The sequence below is a fragment of the Bubalus kerabau genome, chromosome 5 (assembly GCF_029407905.1).
Source record: "Bubalus kerabau isolate K-KA32 ecotype Philippines breed swamp buffalo chromosome 5, PCC_UOA_SB_1v2, whole genome shotgun sequence".
Taxonomy (NCBI): Eukaryota; Metazoa; Chordata; class Mammalia; order Artiodactyla; family Bovidae; genus Bubalus; species Bubalus kerabau.
Genome location: NC_073628.1, coordinates 115629736 through 115651086, shown reverse-complemented (window position 1 = coordinate 115651086; position 21351 = coordinate 115629736). Strand labels below are relative to the sequence as shown.

General features: G+C 40.0%; 1 protein-coding gene across 7 annotated transcripts in view; it reads right to left on the bottom strand.

Moving 5' to 3' along the window:
* AXDND1 (axonemal dynein light chain domain containing 1) overlaps positions 1–21351 on the bottom strand; it is an 81449-nt gene extending 60098 nt beyond the window's left edge. For 3 of the 7 annotated variants that reach the window (XM_055582809.1, XM_055582814.1, XM_055582816.1), the window contains exons 1-10: positions 20226–20424; positions 19881–20073; positions 17210–17382; positions 16315–16418; positions 13100–13220; positions 12372–12457; positions 9924–9980; positions 5634–5736; positions 4286–4407; positions 98–238 (exon numbers count right to left, since the gene is read on the bottom strand). In XM_055582809.1, coding sequence (XP_055438784.1) covers positions 98–238; positions 4286–4407; positions 5634–5736; positions 9924–9980; positions 12372–12457; positions 13100–13220; positions 16315–16418; positions 17210–17382; positions 19881–19959 — 986 coding nt within the window. In that variant the 5' untranslated portion in view covers positions 19960–20073; positions 20226–20424. The other 4 variants (XM_055582811.1, XM_055582810.1, XM_055582812.1 and 1 more) reach the window with 4 other exon arrangements.

Here is a 21351-nt window from a genome sequence, read left to right as displayed (position 1 = left end):
AATGAAATGAGAGTAAGACAGTCCTTTAATCATTCTACTTTCCCTGGGTATCTTTTACTCTCTTTAGAGACAAAGCTTTGATAAGCACAGTTGTTACCTGGTCAGTTCCTCAATAACATTCTTAAAATTGTACAATTCTTCTAAAATGCGCTGGTCCATCACTCGCTGAGTTACCATGTCTTTGTAGAAGTCAATCATCTGCCGGGCAATTTGGTCAAGCATTTGTACATACCGCTCTCTGCATGAGAAAAAGGAAAACAAGACATCAGGCAGAAAGGAAAAGGAGCCAGAAAATATGTGAGAGAGAAAAATAATTTTAAGGAAAGAAATAGTGAATAGACACTCATAAAAGCTATGTGTGAAGAACAAGCTAGAAAAAGACCTGGGCTGTGAATTCTTGCCATGCTCCTGAATGAATTTTGAATGCTGAGTGAATGAACTAAGGAGAATTTTAACCAGAGTCATAGTTATTTGGAACATAATGTCTGAGATGTAAAACAAAATAACGACTTCTTTTATTTCTTCTTCTAATTTAGAAACTCTATGAGGATAAAAATTATGTCTTACATATTTATTCATTTACATCTGACAGTATCTTGAATACAGTGGGACTTTTATAAATTAAATTCATGAATAAAACAACTTTTCTCAAATTGACCAAAATGTTATAGGACACCAACTGTAAGTCCCTAAGTACAGTAAGTAATTTCTCTTGCTTCTGAACAACATCAAACAAAATATTTGGAAATGATTCTAGATGATAAACTATGAATACCATAACTGAGAAGTCTTCATTTATTTTAAAAGTGATCTAGGTATTATATTCTAAACTCTGAGACCCCAGGATTATAATATCTTTGAGTTGGAATAATCATTTAGTTGAATCTCTCACCCCCTGACAAAAAGAATTATCCACCCCTTGCTTACACACTTAAAGTGACAGGGAGTTCATCAGCTCAGTGTGCAACTCATTCATTGGGAAGCATCAATTTTTAAAACACTTTCTTTAGGATTTTCCCTCATGGCAATATAGGAACAACACACTCTGAAGGACTTTTCCATTAAAACACAACTACAGGGTGAACCTAGAGCCTATTATACAGAATGAAGTAAGTTAGAATGAGAAAGACAAATATCATATATTAACGTATACATATGGAATCTCAAAGACAGTACCAACAATCCTACGTGCAGGGCAGAAAAGGAGATGCAGACATAAAGAACAGACTTTTGGACATGGTAAGATAAGGAGCGGAGAAGGCAATGGCACCCCACTCCAGTACTCTTGGCTGGAAAATCCCATGGATGGAGGAGCCTGGTGGGCTGCGGTCTATGGGGTCTCACAGAGTCGGACACGACTGAAGCGACTTAGCAGCAGCAGCAGCAGCAGCAGAAGGAGAGGATGGGATGATTTGAGAGACTAGCACTGAAACATATACATTACCATATGTAAAACAGACAGCCAGTGAGAGTTTGATGTATGACACAAGGAACCCAAAGCCGTGCTCTGAGACTACCTGGAGTGATGGGGTGAGGAGGGAGGGGGAGGAGGGTTCAGGAGGGAGGGGTTACATGTGTGCCTATGGCTGATTCACGCTGATGTACGGCAGATGCCACCACAATATTGTAAAGTAATTATCCTCCAATTAAATTAAATTATTTACAAAACACACACACAATTATATCCATGATAAAGCATACTTTCTGAAGTATTACTTCACTCGCAGAAAGAAACACAAGCCTCTAGAAATAGGAAAAAAAAAAAACACAACAGCAACAAACTAAATACAGTAAGCTAACAATGGAGTGGGAAGTGTAACCAGTAAAAATTATTCACTAGGAAAATGCAAGATTAGAGGTAGTCCAGTACAAGTGCTAATGTTGGGTCCCAGAGACCAAGCCTTGGGCTTTCTTCAAAGCAGGCAACCTGGGAGTAGGAGGAAGCTAGGATTCCAGAAGAGAAAAAATGCAAATCATCTCTTCAGGAAGCATCCATCATTTACACCCTAAGGATTTCATGGTTAAGATTAGCCAAATTAAGCAAGCAAAGATTGGAAAACACTTATGCAATTAAACCATCATGAATGAGACTCAGAAGAAACAAAATGGCAAATGGATAATGAACTGATTCATGATATACATGCTGAAGTATCTAAGGGAAATACACTGATGTCTGCCTTTTACTTTTAAGTACACAAAATTGGTGGATAAGTGCCAGGATGGCTAGATGGACAGATAAGCGATAAAGCAAGAAAAGTATATTAATGGCAGAATCTAGATGTATGTGTGCTCACAGTAAAATTCTTTCCATTTTTATGTGTATACTTGAAAATTCCCATAAAATACTGGAAAAAATAACAATGGGAAAAAAAGTCAGGTGCCTGCATGCAAAGATAAACATAATGTCAACCAAAAATAATTATTGTGGTAGCCCTATTTCTATGAGTCTTACTCAGCTTATAACCAATCTGTCAGTTATTCTTCCCCTTATAAAAAACAGCTATTATGAACCTCTGTTTCATATGAAACCCTCCTGCTACAGCAACAGGCCTGAGTTGCATGAAAAGACACACACACAAGCTGATCAGAAAGACAAAAGCAGAAAACTAGCGACAAACAAACGGACAAGCAAACAGCTAGGGGCTGAAACAGAGTATTTCTGGGGCATTCCAAGTGTTACCATTTGCTGGCAATATCTACTGGATCCTCCCAAAATCTTGTGAAACAGGGAGGACTCTGTAAGATACCAGCCTGAAGACAACAGATGTCTTCCTCATTGAAGGTGAGCCCTAGCTCTTCAAAAAAAACTCCTACCACAACAAAATAGCGGACATTAGATGACGCTGAACCGACAAAGTGTTTCACTATTCCTCAAACACATCATGAATGTTTCCAGCAATCATCCCGAAACCTCATTGTTTATCCCCACCTACTTTGTATTCTTAACTCCAACTCTACCCTATTCTAAATTCTTAGCTTTGAAGCCCTGTGTGCTGTGTTTAGTTGCTGAGCGTGTCCGACTCTTTGCAACCCCATGGTCTGTTGCTCCTCTGTCCATGGGGATTCTCCCGGCAAGAATACTGGAGCGGGTTGCCATTCCCTTCTCCAGGGGATTGTCCCAATCCAGGGATTGAACCCAGGTCTCCCACACTGCAGGATTCTTTACCCTCTGAGCCACCAGGGAAGCCCATTTCAAGCCCTATTCTGATCCCATTGCTGGCACTTTGAAGTTAGTATTTTTGTCTCCCTAGTGTCTGACTCAATTTTTGTTAAAGAATTCTGGCTTTGATTTCCCTATCTCCTTCTGTCTAGACTTCCTGGAACAGGGCCCCACCCTATTTTGGCCTGTAAAAGCTAACTCCTAAAATCAGCTGGAAGAGTTCCACTCACATCAATTTCTCACTAAAGAAACTTTGGATACACAGTCATCTAGTTCCTCTCCAATTGATTCCTCATCCGTCCTTCCTGACTTTGTTCTTAGAGTGACAACTCAGCCTTCATTTGTCCCTATCCTCATTCTGATTTGGCATTCTGCAGCTCTTGGTGGTGTTCCAACAACTTACTCCTTAGTATTCTAATCTTGATCAGTCTCCTATTAATGGCTTTGCTTCTAGTTAATGAGTACTGTCAGAGAGGCAAACTCTGTTTCCACAAATCAGACAGTGGACAAATAGGGCAAATGTATACTGTTAATTTCCATTCAGGAGATACAGATAATCAGAGAGATCTAATCATTTGCCCATGGTTCCAGGGCAAGTAAGCTGCAGATATGTAATCAGAACCCAGTATTCTACTATTCCTTTCAGCTTTTGGAAAGTACCATAGTCATAAGAAGAAGAATTATAGTACTAATAGTATTTATAACCATAATCTATAATAATCATTTGTATTGAGCACCTACTTACTTCTGTGCTCTCATTTAAACCTCACAATTCTATGAAGCATCTTAATGCCTGACGCATAGTCGACACTCAGTAAATATCATTTACAAGTGAACAAAAAGACAAATGAAAATTTTCACATAGCTATTATCTTCATTTATAGATAAGAAAACTAAGATATAGATTTTTACCAAGGTGATATATCTAGATGATGATTTAAAACCAGACTGGTCTGTCTTCAGAATCTCTTTTTCTACTTTTTCACATAGCATTTCACTCCCAATCCTAAAAGAAGAAGGTGTCAAACATCCCAACAGAAATCAACTTAAAGAAGTTCTCAGATAATATACTTTTACTATACAAAATTCAGGAGGAAACTGGGATACTCCAGTAACAACTCGAACCTGATTTTGGACAGTAGTTCTCCTCTATCTGCACAGTCCACACTGACTTGTCGAATCAGTTCATGAAATACTGTGTTATAAATGGTCTGTTCCTTCTTCAGTATATGAAGCAGTTTGTGCATCTGGCAAAAGATTAATAAGACAATCAGTATTTATTATAGTCTTTCCAGTAAAAGACATCTTAGGGGGTAAGCACTCTGAAGTTCTAGTGTAAGTTTTTGAAATACCTAATTTATTCACTTACATTTTTCTTTATATATATAAAAATGATACATTAATAAAGTGTCTAATCATGTACCTCTTTATATGATGCACTGAGAAAGTCCCAATATTACTACTATGTTATACCTGCCAAAAATACAAAGCCTGAATTGAATAATTACACATCAGACAAACCAAAATTGAGGAACATTCTGTAGATATCAAAGTTAAGAAAACCAAAGAACAGTTTCAGGAACATGACAACTAAAAGTACTGTGTGACCCGGGATTCTGAAATAGAGGGGGAAATAGCTATAAAAGCCATTACAGGTACAGTTAGTAAAATTTGAAACTTGAATACGAACTGTATTAGATAACATTATCATACCAACATTAAATTTCCTGATTTTGATAACTATATTACAGATATATAAGAGAATGTCCTTATTCATAGGCAACATACCCTAAAATGTTTGGTGATAAAGATGCATGAAGTTGCCAGCTTACTCTAAAATGGTTCAGGAAAAAACCCATACACATAGAGGATGTATACAGAAAGAGAAAGAGAATGATACAGCAAACAGGGCACAATGTAAACCATTAATGAATCTGGGTGAAGATTACATAGGAGTACCTTATACTGAACTTGTCTATAAATTTCAAATTCTATAAAAATAAAACTTTACAAAACAAAAGAGAAATAGCCCCATAAAGAAAAAAAATCTATATCTATGTAAGACTGAAAAAGCTCTTTCATTAGGTGCAAAATAAAAAGTACAAGTGGTAAGAAAGCATGGTTTAATTGGCAGTGTTTTTTAATGGAACATAAAAAAAGAGTTTTATAATCAGTGGTGCCTTATATTCGTTTAAATGCAATAACAATAGTAAAAAATTATACAGTGTTTGCCACATGTCAAGCATTGTCCTAAGCTCTTTACATTCATTATGTCATTTAATCTCCACAACAACCTTATGAGGTAAATAGTATTATCTGAAATTTACAGATGAGGAAATCAAGGCACAAATACATTAAATGACTTGCCCAAGGTCACCAGCTAATTAATGGCACGGTCAGGATTCCAGTCCAGGCATTTCACCTCCAGAGCAAATGCTCTTAATCACTAGTTTTCACTGATGTTTGCAATTACCTTGGTTGGCCCTGTATATTCCTGATTTTCCACACCAGCCCTCTCTAGCATAGTGTCCATCACATCATTCAGTTGGACTACTTCTATTCTTTTATTAGGTTTCCTAAAAGATTAAGAGGGCAGATTTATATAATGAATGTTACAAAAGGTCATGCTCAAAAGGCAAAAGGAACATAATATGTATGAAGAAAATGTACATACTATGGAATATTAATGGCATTTTAAAGCATTATACCTGTATGTACTAATCTTGTGGGATATCAATAATACAGTAAAGCAAAATACAAAAACAAAACAAAAAAACAAAAACCAAAAAAATACAAATAGTATGATCCTCTTTTTCATAAAAGAAAATAATGTTCTGTTCTCCTCCCTCAAAAAAAAATTTTATATACCTACTGTGTAAGTCTATAACACAGAAAAATGTGGAGTGATAAACATCATGCTGTTACTATTGGCTACAAGTTGTTAATACTGGCTAACAAGGTGTTAATACCAGATACTTCACAATCAAAAAGAAAATGATAGATAGGATAGGTGCCTCCAATGCGGGAGACCTAGGTTCGATCCCTGGGTTGGGAAGATCCCCTGGAGAAGGAAATGGTAATGTACTCCAGTATTCGTGCCTGGAGAATCCCATGGATGGAGAAGCCTGGTAGGCTACAGTCCACGGGGTTGCAAAGAGTCGGACACGACTCAGCGACTTCACCTTCACCTTCACAAGGTGTTAATACTGGCTAGAAGTTGAACAGTTCTATGAAGACCTACAAGACCTTTTAGAACTAACACCCAAAAAAGATGTCCTTTTCATTATAGGGGACTGGAATGCAAAAGTAGCAAGTCAAGAAACACCTGGAGTAACAGGCAAATTTGGCCTTGGAATATGGAATGAAGCAGGGCAAAGACTAATAGAGTTTTGCCAAGAAAATGCACTGGTCATAACAAACACCCTCTTCCAACAACACAAGAGAAGGCTCTACACATGGACATCACCAGATGGTCAACACTGAAATCAGACTGATTATATTCTTTGCAGCCAAAGATGGAGAAACTCTATACAGTCAGCAAAAACAAGACCGGGAACTGACGGTGGCTCAGATCATGAACTCCTTATTATCAAATTCAGACTTAAATTGAAGAAAGTAGGGAAAACCACTAGACCATTCAGGTATGACCTAAATCAAATCCCTTATGATTATACAGTGAAAGTGAGAAATAGATTTAAGGGACTAGATCTGATAGATAGAGTGCCTGATGAACTATGGACTGAGGTTCGTGACTGTACAGGAGACAGGGATCAAGACCATCCTCATGGAAAAGAAATGCAAAAAAGCAAAATGGCTGTCTGGGGAGGCCTTACAAATAGCTGTGAAAAGAAGAGAAGAAAAAAGTAAAGGAGAAAAGGAAAGATATAAGCATCTGAATGCAGAGTTCCAAAGAATAGCAAGAAGAGATAAGAAAGCCTTCCTCGGTGATCAATGCAAAGAAATAGAGGAAAACAACAGAATGTGAAAGATTAGAGATCTCTTCAAGAAAATTAGAGATACCAAGGGAACATTTCATGCAAAGATGGGCTCGATAAAGGACAGAAATGGTATGGATCTAACAGAAGCAGAAGATATTAAGAAGAGGTGGCAAGAATACACAGAAAAACTGCACAAAAAAGATCTTCACAACCCAGATAATCACGATGGTGTGATCACTGACCTAGAGCCAGACATGCTGGAATGTGAAGTCAAGTGGGCCTTAGAAAGCATCACTACGAACAAAGCTAGTGGAGGTGATGGAATTCCAGCAGAGCTATTTCAAATCCTGAAAGATGATGCTGTGAAAGTGCTGCACTCAATATGCCAGCAAATTTGGAAAACTCAGCAGTGGCCACAGGACTGGAAAAGGTCAGTTTCCATTCCAATCCCAAAGAAAGGCAATGCCAAAGAATGCTCAAACTACCGCACAATTGTATTCATCTCACATGCTAGTAAAGTAATGCTCAAAATTCTCCAAGCCAGGCTTCAGCAATACGTGAACCGTGAACTTCCTGATGTTCAAGCTGGTTTTAGAAAAGGCAGAGGAACCAGAGATCAAATTGGCAACATCCTCTGGATCACGGAAAAAGCAAGAGAGTTCCAGAAAAACATCTATTTCTGCTTTATTGACTATGCCAAAGCCTTTGACTGTGTGGATCACAATAAACTGTGGACAATTCTTCAAGAGATGGGAATACCAGACCACCTGACCTGCTTCTTGAGAAACCTATATGCAGGTCAGGAAGCAACAGTTAGAACTGGACATGGAACAACAGACTGGTTCCAAATAGGAAAAGGAGTACGTCAAGGCTGTATATTGTCACCCTGCTTATTTAATTTATATGCAGAGTACATCATGAGAAACGCTGGACTGGAAGAAGCACAAGCTGGAATCAAGATTGCTGGGAGAAATATCAATAACCTCAGATATGCAGATGACACCACGCTTATGGCAGAAAGTGAAGAGGAACTAAAAAGCCTGTTGATGAAAGTGAAAGTGGAGAGTGAAAAAGTTGGCTTAAAGCTCAACATTCAGAAAACTAAGATCATGGCATCCGGTCCCATCACTTCATGGGAAATAGATGGGGAAACAGTGGAAACAGTGACAGACTTTATTTTTCTGGGCTCCAAAATCACTGCAGATGGTGACTGCAGCCATGAAATTAAAAGACGCTTACTCCTTGGAAGGAAAGTTATGACCAACCTAGACAGAATATTCAAAAGCAGAGACATTACTTTGCCAACAAAGGTCCGTCTAGTCAAGGCTATGGTTTTTTCCAGTAGTCATGTATGGATGTGAGAGTTGGACTGTGAAGAAGGCTGAGCGCCAAAGAATTGATGCTTTTGAACTGTGGTGTTGGAGAAGACTCTTGAGCATCCCTTGGACTGCAAGGAGATCCAACCAGTCCATTCTGAAGGAGATCAGCCCTAGGGTTTCTTTGGAAGGAATGATGCTAAAGCTGAAACTCCAGTACTTTGGCCACCTCATGCGAAGAGTTGACTCATTGGAAAAGACTCTGATGCTGGGAAGGATTGGGGGCAGGAGGAGAAGGGGATGACAGAGGATGAGATGGCTGGATGGCATCACTGACTCGATGGACATGAGTCTGAGTGAATTCCGGGAGTTGGTGATGGACAGGGAGGCCTGGCGTGCTGTGATTCATGAGGTCGCAAAGAGTCAGACATGACTGAGTGACTGAACCGAACAAGGTGTTAATACCAGATACTTCACAATCAAAAAGAAAATGATAGATAGGATAGATAGATACACAAAGATAGGTAAGAAAAAAAAGCCTACAGCAAAACAGAGAAATACTAATAGTTAAATGTAGAATATAAAGGTATTTTATATATATTCAGTAATCCCACTTAAAAGACTTGAAACCAAGATCTCAAAGAGAGGGACTTCCTGGTGGTCCAGTGAATCCACAGTTCCACTGCATGGGGCACAGGTCTGATTCCCAGTCAAGGAACTCAGATCCTGCCTGCTGCAAAGCAGGGCCCCCCACCCCCAAAAAAAGGATCTCGGAGAGAGATTAGCACTCCATGTTCATTGAAGCTCTATTCACAATAGTCAAGAAGTGGAAACAGCCTAAACGTCCATCAATGAATGAATGAAGAAGAAGTATACACACACACGCAGGAATATTATTCAGCCTTAAAAAAAAAATACTGTACTCTGCAACAACATGAATGTACCAAGAGGATATCATGCTAAGTGAAATAAGCCAGTCACAGAAGAACAAGCACTGCTTGATTCCATTTACGTGAGGTACCTAAAATGGACAAACCCATAGAATCAGAGAGTTTAACAGCGGTATGCAAGGGCTGTGGGGAGAAGGAAATGAGAAGTTGCTAATCAAGGCCGTAATATTTCAATAATGCAAGGTTCTAGAGCTTTGCTGTATAACACTGTGCCTATAATTAACAACACTGTATTTCACCCTTACAATTTTATTAAGAGGGTAGATCTCATATTAAATATTCTTCCCATAATAAAATTTAAAAACAGGAACAAAAAAAAAACATTTAAAATGGTAATTTTTAAAAAAGTGTTTTCTAGCACTTTGATGTTATTATAAATATGTAAAGAATCAATATGCAGTTGGACAAAGAAAGCACTGATTAAATGATAGAAATGTAGGTAATCATTGTCTTGGGTTTCTACGATAATTTGATTATTTTTGTGTAATAAACTACCAATAAAAAGGAAAAAATATAGTTATTCTTTCTTAGAAACATTCTCAAAATAAACTATACTTACATGGATGGGAAGAGCAATAGCCTATTTTCACTGTCTGTGAGGAGAGTAGTATATTTGCTGCAATAAATAAATGCTATTGTTAGAAAACCGTTTGGCCTATTTATCACATAACAAAACATGAAAAACTTAAGATCTCACAGAATTGAGAAGCTTGGGGACAATCAGAAAGGTCCATTGTTTTACACACAAGATCATTAATGGCCTTAGACATCTACAGACACAGATATAATGATACTTAGATTTAAAACATTTAAGTAAAAGAGCATTAATCACATTTTCCAATATATCACAATACAAAAATTTCTTTGATTCATTAAAAAAAAAATGACCTTTGATTCATTAAAAAAAAAAATGACTATCAAAGGTGGAAGAATGTTCTAAGAATACCAAAGTCAACAAAGTTAAGTGACTAAACAGGTTACAAAATTAATAAGAACTAGAGATGAAACCAAACCCAGTTTTCCTGATGCCCAACACATACATTTGTCGCCTGGAAGTACGTGCCTGTACCTAAGTGGGTATCACAACGAGAACCACACGGCAATTCTTCAAATTTATTACTATTTATGTATCTTTTTTCTTCCTCCAGTTGAAAAACATTTACTTTGTTTCTGCCCCCTACTGGAACACAGTTGGTTAATAAGGTCCATTTTCAGAATTTAGATTCATAAAAAATATTCAGGGACTATAAAGGCTCAAAATAGTTTCAAAGGTGAGTGTGTGAGAGGGACTAGAAGCAATGGTACCCTGGCAGCAATGAGCACGCCTAGCACCCAGATCTTGGTTCCTGAGAACTCTTCTCCACGAAAAGGAAAACAGTACTTCTCAAAGAAGTGACTCGTAGCTCATTTCAGAGCTGGAGTTGGGAAATCCAAGACGAACCTGAAAATCTCACTGAGCCTGAGAATAAGAGAACATTCAAAGAGTGATGGGCACACGCCTAAAGAACACAAGAGCCAGCTCAAAGGAGCTGGCATTAGCAAAATCAGGAAAAACGTGAACATCAATGATAGCAAAGAAATATGACTCACCAAAAAAAGGGAGAAATCTATGAGTCTATATTGTAAAACAGCAGCTAGTACATACAAGAATGATGGAGCTAAAAAAGTCATCAACAGGATCTATAACTAGTGCTTTGTAAGGAAACACACACTGAAGTATTCAGTGGCAAAAGGTCATGAGGGCCTCCAACTTACTCTTGAATAGTTTAAGAGAGTGTGTGTGTGTGTGTGTGTGTGTGTGTGTGTGTGTGTGTATTAAAGCAAATGAGGCAAAACGTAATTAATTACTCAGTGAGTCAGGAGAGAGTACATGTCATGTACTCCTTGCCTTATTTTTGTAACATTTTTATAACTTTAAAATTACATAAAAAATTAAAAGTCACCCCCCAAAATGAGTTGCATTTAGTTCCCCTTGGCAAAGTACTGTTCTGAAGCCCACCACTATAAGGAAATGCCATATAACATATGTATTGGATAAGGTGAAATGAATGACAGCTTCTGGATATTTTACTATAAAAACTAGTCCAAAGTTTTAGTTTTTCAAATTTCAGATTATGAAACATTCAAGTATTGTTTCGGAAAATAAAGCCATTTTCAACCTTATAAAGCAGGAATCAAAGAAAACTGGAAATGACTAGTTTGAAGTCTGGAGTTAAGCCCTAGAGCGTGCATTATGAGGTTTCAACTTAGAGGGCTACTTTCCTTTGTCATTGCTCAAAACCATTTCTAAAGAAGAACCAAGCATTCAGAACAAAGATCTAATTTTTTTCATTCAAAATTAAACAAGAGGAAAAAGACAGAGAACAATCTAATCAGGAAAGTCTCAAATTTTTAAAAACTGAAATATAACTGATTTACAATATTATGTTACTTTTAGGTGCACAGCAAAGTGACTCAGTTATATATATATATTTTTTTTTCAGAATATTTTCCTTTATAGGTTATTACAAGATATTGAAGATATTACAGGATATTGAATATTTTATAATCACACAGGTCCCTGCACCATACAGTAAATTCTTGTTGCTTCAAACTCTTTTAAGTAAGACATTTTTCATTAGTTTTTGATACCGTCCCTAAATTTTATTAGCATGGTAAGCCAAACATTTACTCATTTCATTGTAGATATTGACTAGAAAAAGGCTTCCCTGGTGGTTCAGTGGTAGAGAATCTGCCTGCCAAATGCAGGAGACACAGGTTCGATCCCAGGGTTGAGAAGATCCCTTGGAGAAGGAAATGGCAGCCCACTCCAGTATTCTTGCCTGGGAAATCCCATGGACAGAAGAGCCTGGAAGGCTACAGTCCACGGGGTCACAAAAGAGTAAGACACAACTCAGCGACCAAACAACTGCCTAGGAACGTGAGTGAATTCCTCAGGTTCCTCTATGTCTGGGAAGCAGGGAACAGCTCAACTTGTCAGATATTCAGCATATACCCCAGTACTCACTCATCAAAACACTCTAAACCTGAAACTCCCGTATTTGACACAATATGAAATTCTTCAGGAATCAATGTATCTGTTAGTTTCTTTGGCTTAAAAAGAAAGAACAAGAATAAAAACATTAGACAAGTCATATAAATCCTAATTCCTATCCCCAAAGGATACTATTTATTAAGAGATTTTGATTAGAGAAATAACACTTAGTAATATGGGTCATGGCAAGGAATAATAAACTTTTAGCAGAAAACGGGTTAAAAAATTAACCATGAATTAAAGAACAATCTTGGTTTTAGTATTAGATAACAAAGAAATCTATTGACTTTCTTTGATTGAAAATTCAAGAGTTATTTCAGATTTACCTTAGCAACCTGCCAAAAATAAGAATTCTACAACTTTTTTTTTTCCTGCGTTTTCTTAAATTGAAATCTAGCTGATTTATGATGTTGTGTTACTCTCAAGTACTCTACAACTTTAAACTGTGGGTTTCTTAAAAAAAAAAAAAATCTAGGCTCCTATACTGTATTTTCAAGATTAAATAATTGTAATTTGGAAAACTGCTTAAGATACATTTGATCTTCTCCCAGTAAATTCCCTTTTCTAGAAAAAATTAGAAAGTGCCATGAAAAAATTAGAAAAACAATGCAGGCCATTAGAGTTTCACATGGCTTTATAGTGTGAGGATTTTTTTAAGTAGAGAGAGGGAGAGGAAGTTATTTGTCAAATACTTTATTTACCTTATGAGGAACAATGATACCATCACGTGACTGCAGAGCATGGTCCGTTCGTGGGGGACAAACCACACTCTCCCTCGTCTCTCCTTTAACATATTTAACATCATACAGAAAAGAAATATCCCTAAGATTAAAAAATAAAAATTTACAAAGTAAGTTTTTTGTTTGGCTACTGGATAAAAGTGGGTAATGCCCACACACATCCTTCTAGTGGGTAAAAAGGGACACAAAACTGGTCTCCTTACCTCCTACTTTACTTAGAAGGCTGAGGCATTAGGGTTTTCCCCCACATGTGTCCTCTTCTCCACCTCAAACTTCTTTCTCCTTTCCTTCAACCTCAGGTTAAGATGTATTCTATTCCCCAGGATTATTTCCTCCACTTCAGTCCTTCATTTCATCTTTGCCCACATCCTTGGGGATCTCATTCCATCAATTATAATTTCTGTGTGTTTCCTTTTCTCTTGGAATATTCCCTCCGGTCTATAACTCAGGTCATTTCTGCTTCTAAAATCTTCCCTTGACTGTGCATTGTCATTAAGTTACCTTGATCTACCTTGCACTTTCTGCTCAACATTAGACTTCTTAAAATTTCCCTGCAATTCTGATTTCATTCCCATCTCTCTGCTAAAATCATTCTCCAGAAAGCTGAGGATGACTTTCTACAGTTAGGTCACCAGTTCTCATCTTCCACTGTTCTTCTCGGGTATTTTCCAGGGTTGATCACCTCACTTTCTAAAAATACTCTCCTCTCCCCTGCCCTCTGTATGACTGGACTCCCTTGGTTCCCTCGTCCCACCCACTCCTTCTTGGACATCTCTGTGACCTCCTGCCTACCAAATGGAAATGTTCCACAACATCCTAGCCTCATTCCTCTGCGCTTTCCCTACACTTTCTCCCTTGGCTATGCTATCAAATCTCACCTTATCATACTTGTTACTTCTAGATGCTGCTGCTAAGTCGCTTCAGTCGTGTCGGACTCTGTGCGACCCCATAGACGGTAGCCCACCAGGCTCCCCCATCTCTGGGATTCTCCAGGCAAGAACACTGGAGTGGGTTGCCATGTCCTTCTCCAACGCATGAAAATGAAAAGTGAAAGGGAAGTCGCTCAGTTGTGTCCGACTCTAGCGACCCCATGGACTGCAGCCAACCAGGCTCCTCCGTCCATGGGATTTTCCAGGCAAAAGTACTGGAGTGGGGTGCCATTGCCTTCTCTGAACTTCTAGATACGACTAAGTAATTCTCCCCCCATTCTAACTTGTCATGCTTCTGTAATCCCTAATTCTGTCAGTAGCACCACCACTCTGCTCATCAAAAATCTCAGCATCCATAATTGATTCTGTCCCATCCTTTGTCCTCAATATCTGTCACTAACACATTGATTTTATCGTCACCCTCCTCTTGCCTCTTGCCAATGCCAAATCAGGATAACCTTTGCCACGTAAGGTATGTATCCACAGGGTCCAGGACTCCAGTGAGGACATTTCAGAGAGGCACTATCCTGTCTTGCCATACTACAGATCTTCACATTTTAAAAAATTCCTACTTAGATGTCATTTGACATTAACATTTTAATGTCAGATTATTGCTGCACTCAGAGCTAATAATTTTTCAAAGTACTTCAAATATCTCATAACTACTAATTAGTAAATGTTAATAATTAAAGTCATGGTCCACTGGCATAAGATAAAGTACCAATACTTATGACACCAGAGCCCCAGAACACAGAAGTCCATAGCCTAAATTTCTGCCACTTTTTCTAGCACTGAGACATAACTGAGGAATAACACCTTATATTTACACAGCAGTAAGAGCAGTGTACAGTTATACAAGTGCTCTTACATTCATTGACTTCCCTGGTGGCTCACACGGTAAAGCGTCTGCCTACAATGTGGGAGACCCGGGTTCAATCCCTGGGTCAGGAAGATCTCCTGGAGAAGGGAATGGCAACCCACTCCAGTATTCTTGCCTCCCCACCCAGAAAAGGGGCTCAAAGAAATATATGAGGACTTCCCTGGTGGCTCAGACTGTAAAGCGTCTGTCTACAATGAGGGAGACCCAGGTTCAATCCCTAGGTCGGGAAGATCCCCTTGAGAAAGAAATGGCAATCCACTCCAGTACTACTGCCTGGAAAATCCCATGGACAGAGGAGCCTGGTAGGCTACAGTCCATGGGGTCGCAAAGAGTCAGACACGACTGAGCGACTTCACTTTCACTTTACATTCATTATCTCATTTGTGCTTTCTATATCCCTGAGAGGTACACAAAATAGAGTGAGTCTATTATTCCCTTTTTACAAATAAGAAACTGAACTCAGAAAAACCAAATAATCTACCCAAGTATTAGTAACTGTAAATTCACTATTAAGTGGTATTCCAATAAGGAGCACGGCAGGAGTAAGTTGTTTTGTTTTTTTTTTGGAGGGAGTAAATTGATAAATGAACCACACACAGAAAATTAGATCACAATCTTCACAGGGAAAATATTGACACTTTGGATATTTTTAGGAATGATACAAAAACAACAAATATAACTCGCTGATTTGATCACTTCCCTGATGGTGGTGCCGTGGTAGAGAATTTGCCTGCCAATGCAGGAGGCGCAAGAGACCTGGGTTTGATCCCTGGATCTGGAAGATCCCCTGGAGTAGGAAATGGAACCCACTCCAGGACTCTTGCCTGCAAAACTCCATGGACAGAGGAGCCTGATGCACTACAGTCCATGGGGTTGCAAAGAGTCAGACATGACTGAGCAACTGAGCACACACACGTGTAAAGGTTTAGGGTTTGCTCTGAGGAAAACCAGGGGCTAATAAGCACTTATTTTTCAAGTTTTTGCATGTCATAAACCTGTTACCTAGCTTTTCTCAGAAATGCAAATAAAAGAGGCCCTAAAGACGTTCTGCCTGATACTGTCCCTCCTGCTAGGGTACAATAAGGTATAGGAGAGTAAGGGGACAAGTACACAAAGGCACACCAAAGCCAACTTAAACGAGTGAAACGTCACAAGAGCCAGCTTCCATTGCCATCCTACTGATAATAATCATACACAAAAGGTAGACCCATGCCCTCTTCAGATTGTATGCTGGTTCATTAAAGATACTTTAAGCTTTAAAACTATGAGTCGGTGATTTTTCCAGTTCTGCTCCTCCCAAGGAAATCATACAAAATGAGATAATGACTCTGTTCATCTGCATCTACCCCACTATCTTCCTTCTTTACCTTCCAGCTCCCGTTAGGGAAACTGGATGGTCAATCAGGTATTTGAACTTATTTCTTCGGACAGGGTTATGCCAGACGTGGTCAACAGAGCGAGGCAGAGTACCCTGGGGAGAAAAAAACAACCATGAATACACAGCAGAGGGCGCTCTAGTCAAATGAAATCTATTCTTAATCAGTTTTTGAGTACATTAAAGGCATTTGGATACTGTTTAGAAAAAGTATAATTCTTATTGGATAACAAGAAGAATTATTATTGAAACTAGAACAACTTAATAGTGAAAGAAAAATATCAAGACTCCGGGCTTCCCTGGTGGTACAGCGGTTAAGAACCTGACTTGAATGCAGGGCACAAGGACTTCCCAGGCTGGGGAAGATACCACAAGCCTCGGAGCAACCAAGTCCGGGCTCCACAACTACTGAGTCCAGTGCTCGAGAGTCCAGGAACCACAGCTAACAAGCCCACACGCAGCAGCCAGTGAAGCCTGGGCACCCTAGAGCGTGCGCTTGGCTGTGACCGAGGGGCCACTGCAATGAGAAGCCTGCGTGCTGCAAGGAGAGAACAGGCCCCGCTCTCTGCAACTAGAGAAAACCCATGTGCAGCAACCAAGACCGAGTCAGCCAAATAAATAAATTTTTTTTAAAAAAGAAAAACATCAAGACTAAGAGTAGTAACGATCATTTAGGTAAATCACACAGAAACAGGTTAATGGATATATTCAAGTATTTCCCTGAAAGTATTCATGCAAAATATTTTAGCTTTCAATCTAGGAAATTAATTTTAAAATATCCTTAAGACAATCTGGAATATAAAACATATTAAATAAATACTTAATGAACTGGATGTCAAGATAAATGTTCCTAAGTACTTTATACACACACATACACACACACACACCTTTGGAGTTTTAATTTTCTTAGGAGGCAGTAAGTTTTCAGGACAAGGACCAGCATTGGCCACATTGGTCAGAGAAAGCAGAACTTCCTCAGGGATGAACTCATTTTGAAGGGAGGTAGGAAGGGGTTGTGACCGATCCACCAAAATTTTTTTCTCCTTTAGTTCAGGAAGTCCTAAGAAAATAATGGGAAAGAAAAGCTTACTGTAGTTTTTTTGTTTTAGTCAGTTAGAGATTTCCAGGCTGTCTCATCAATCCTATATATATGTTGCTGACAGAGAGAACTATTGCTTCTGGTTGTCAAGAACAGCAACAATATTTAAAACACTGAATCATCTAGTCAAGGAAAAAAACAACTCATACTGTTTGCCCTACTCATGTTACCGAAATCACAAATCCCTGTGTCCTATGCACAGGGAGGCCCATCAATATTAAACGTTAATGTTTGGAAAAGAGAAAGGTTTATTACAGATTCACATGAGGAGATGGGTGTCTCATACCCTAAGAATCCCAAAGTTACCGAAAGCTTTCAACAAGTCCCTTTATTTATTTTTTTAAACAAGTCCCTTTAAAAGCAAAAGGGGAGGGATGGGCGTGGTTAGTTGTTGCAGACTTCTCAGTGTCAGATTCTTTGTTCTTGAGGTCCGGTCATGGTCAGGTAGTGATGTTCCTGTAAATCTCTACCAGATGAATGGTATTCTCTGTCCTGACAAGAAACAGCAAGGTTCCAAGGTATAACTTTCACCCTCCAAGGTCCCGGTCCCGGCCAAGAGGAGACAGAGCTCAGTTGGCAGCTCCCTCAGGGCCAGGTTCCCACACCCTGCCCAGCTGTCATCCATGAGGGAGCCAGGCATCCAACCCAGCCGGCCCTCCACTTCCTCAGGCCGCCCAAGTTGGGGAGACCAGGTCTCACAGATTGCGACCCAGGCAGACAGCCACTGCTCTTAGGTCACAGAGACAGGGAAGGGAGAATTTCACTGCTGCCTCCAGGCCTGGCCCGAGGCTAGTGGAGGGCCTTAATGAGGGCTTTGGAGCCCCACAGGCTGTTCCCTGGACCCTCCAGCTCACCCACGCCCAAAACTGGGTAAGCTGGAGAGCCTCCAGGAGAAGACTTGTATCTGTCTCTTACCTCACTCTCCACCTGATGACCACCACACCACTGATCCTTGATTGAATCACTTCCCCAATGATCCCTCCTTGACAGTTATCAGTGGGCCACTTCGGCGTTGACCAATGGCTGAGAAGGACAACTGACAACCCTTCATTGGTTGCAAGTTGGTTGCGTGCAAGCAGGGCGCACTAAGGCACCAAGCAACGGCTGAGCAAGACCTGTTGCCTAGTAACAGGGTGTGGGGTAATGAGGCACAGTAATGGCTGGCTGCTAAGGGCTGCCCTCCTTCTGCTCTGTTACACTCACATCAGACATGAGTTAAAAAACTCATGTACAATGATAAACCTCCATTACTCCAAATTCAAAACTGAAAACAACTCACTTAACTTGATCAGTTAACTGGGACAGCATAAAGATGATGGGAATGTCTATTTACCCTTTGATATGGAAATCACAAAAGAAATCTCTTCAAAACTGTCAAATTACTTAGTAATTTTTTCTAAGTTCAAAGGTGAAAATTCAATTAGAACATTTACAGAGTGGAAGGGATTTGAGTTGGATTTAACAGTAGAATTGCGATTGTTAGAAATGAAAAGAGTAGAATCAGTTCAGTGCAGTCGCCCAGTAGCGTCCAACTCTTTGCAAGCCCATGAACTGCAGCATGCCAGGCTTCCCTGTCCATCACCAACTCCCAGAGCTTGCTCAAAAACAAACAAAAAAAGGAGTAGAATAATCTGACCAAATTAGTAAGGTAACACTCAGTACAAAGAGTGTTCTGCAGAGTTCAATGAGGGCAGATGATATAAAGAGAAGGTGAACACCTAATATAGGAAAAGTCTCCTATGTAGTTAGTCAAGGAGGGCTGGGCTGTCACTCTCCTTAAAGAACTCTCCACTAATCTATGTTTCTCACATAGCATGGTTTATTTTAATTTTTGTAAGGATGTATCATGCTTTAATGAGCATCAAAACACCTGAAGTTCATATTACCAAATCTTTATCTCTTGCGAGTTTGGGATGGAGTCAGAATATCAGAAGAAATAAGAAAAAAAAAAAAAAGGTAAGTAGATTTTAGCAGAGTCTCTCCTAAAAACAAGATGTAGGTGAGCTGGAGGAGGCTTTAACATAACAAGGGGAGAAATGAGTCTGGCAGATTCTTATTCTAGAACAGATCTGCACATCTATATATGAATGAAAATCTTATATAAGTACCTTCATTCAGAGTAATTACTAAAACCTGATACAAACTAGTTCCTTAACAAACAAACAAAAAAACCCCCAAAACCCCAGAAAGTACTGTTTCAAACCACCACTGGTACTTAAAATAGGTTGAATTTAGAACAATATAAAACTCATCAGCATTCGAAAAAAAAAAAAATTACAATCCTTACGCCGAGTAGGACTGCAAAATATTATAAAAGGCAAGGCTTTTGATTTTATTTAAACAAGTATATTGGCAAAACAAAATTAATTAAAGTATCTGAAATCTCAGATTAAGGAAAAAAGTGAATGGTTGTGATTTCTGATTATGGTCATGATTACTTATGCCTTGACGAACGTTACCTGTCTCTTCCTTGGATGCAGAGATTTTCAAGTTTTTGCCCTCAGGTGTTGACGTGGAGGGTGTTTTCGGGAGTGACATTATAAGCAATGCCTAGCACTCTCTGTAATTAGCTGAAATAACCCTCCGGAAAGCTAATCTACAAACATATTACCGGCATACAGTACTTGGGTTTGGCAGAGCTGCAACACAAACCTGCAGGGAAAAAAGAGAGACATAGAAGGGAAGGGAGGGAGGGATACCCGTTTAGTGTTCATGTTAAATTTGGAGTTTACAATTCATCTACCTTGGGTTTTCTTTGGGGAGATTTCTGGGCTCTCCCAAGATATCTGATGCAACTAAAATACCTGGGGCCAGGCCGGGAATGACACCCTGGACCCACCCCTCCGACCACCGGCACCACCTAAGGGCGCCCCTGGCTCGAGGCGAGTCGGCTGGATCCCGGCTTCCCCACAGGCCGCCCTCGCGCTCGCAGCTTCACCGACTCGAGGTCGGGCAGAGCTCGACCTCGTTTCTGCCGTCAGAAGTGATGGGAAACGGACACTTGCAACCCGTACCCGTAAATTGTGTTTCCCGCCAGACATCTTGTCGCCACGCCTTTCCCGGGACGCCTTCGTGTTGTCATGGAAACCCAGGACCCCGCGCCTTGGCAACCCTCAATGGCGGCTGCCTTCGGCGGTGCCGGCGGACGACGGAGACGGCTAAGAAACAGTATCTCGGGGATCGGATGTGTTTTAAATCCTAACACACTTTCAGTTGCATGAGGAATAAAAACGTTTAATCCAGCCGTTCTCACGGAGTCAGAAAGTGGATCCCAGGGCTTCCGAAGCAGGTGGGCGCCAGGGCGCAGGCGCTAGCCAGTGTCGCTCCCCGCGCCCCACCCCCTCGACCTCCCCACTCTCCCACTTTGGGACTAAAGGCGGGGTCCGACTGGAGCCAGTGTTTCGCCGTCCCTTCATTCCACTTTTTTGTTTCCTCTGTTTTTCCAGAAGCCAAATTCAGGGGGGAATGGGGTGATCAACAAGTATTGAGTTCCCATAAATCCTATCAACTGAGGCATTATTGCGGATGCTGCCTCTGTCCTTGGCATTTCCATCGAGTCTTCCTTGTATACTTCAGAGCCACTTGCGCCCGCGCCGCTCATACCCCAACCCCTACCACGACCCCCACTTTCCCTGCGGGCAGAAGGCATTCCTAGGTACAGAATTTTTTAGCTGGAGGTCGGTGAGGAAATTGCACCTCAGGCAGAGACAACCCGATCAAATCGTTGGGTCTTACTGCTTAAAAACCTGTTCACAGGAAGTTATGTGATAAATACATTGGAACAGAGATGCTGAAAACCCCCTCTCAACACCACCATGATCGGCTCTGCTGTACCCGACCCACAGCAAAGCCAATTGACTGACATCTGATTACGATAAAGGAAAATACACTTTATTGCAAGGTGCTAAGCAAGGAAAGCAGGCTCAAATG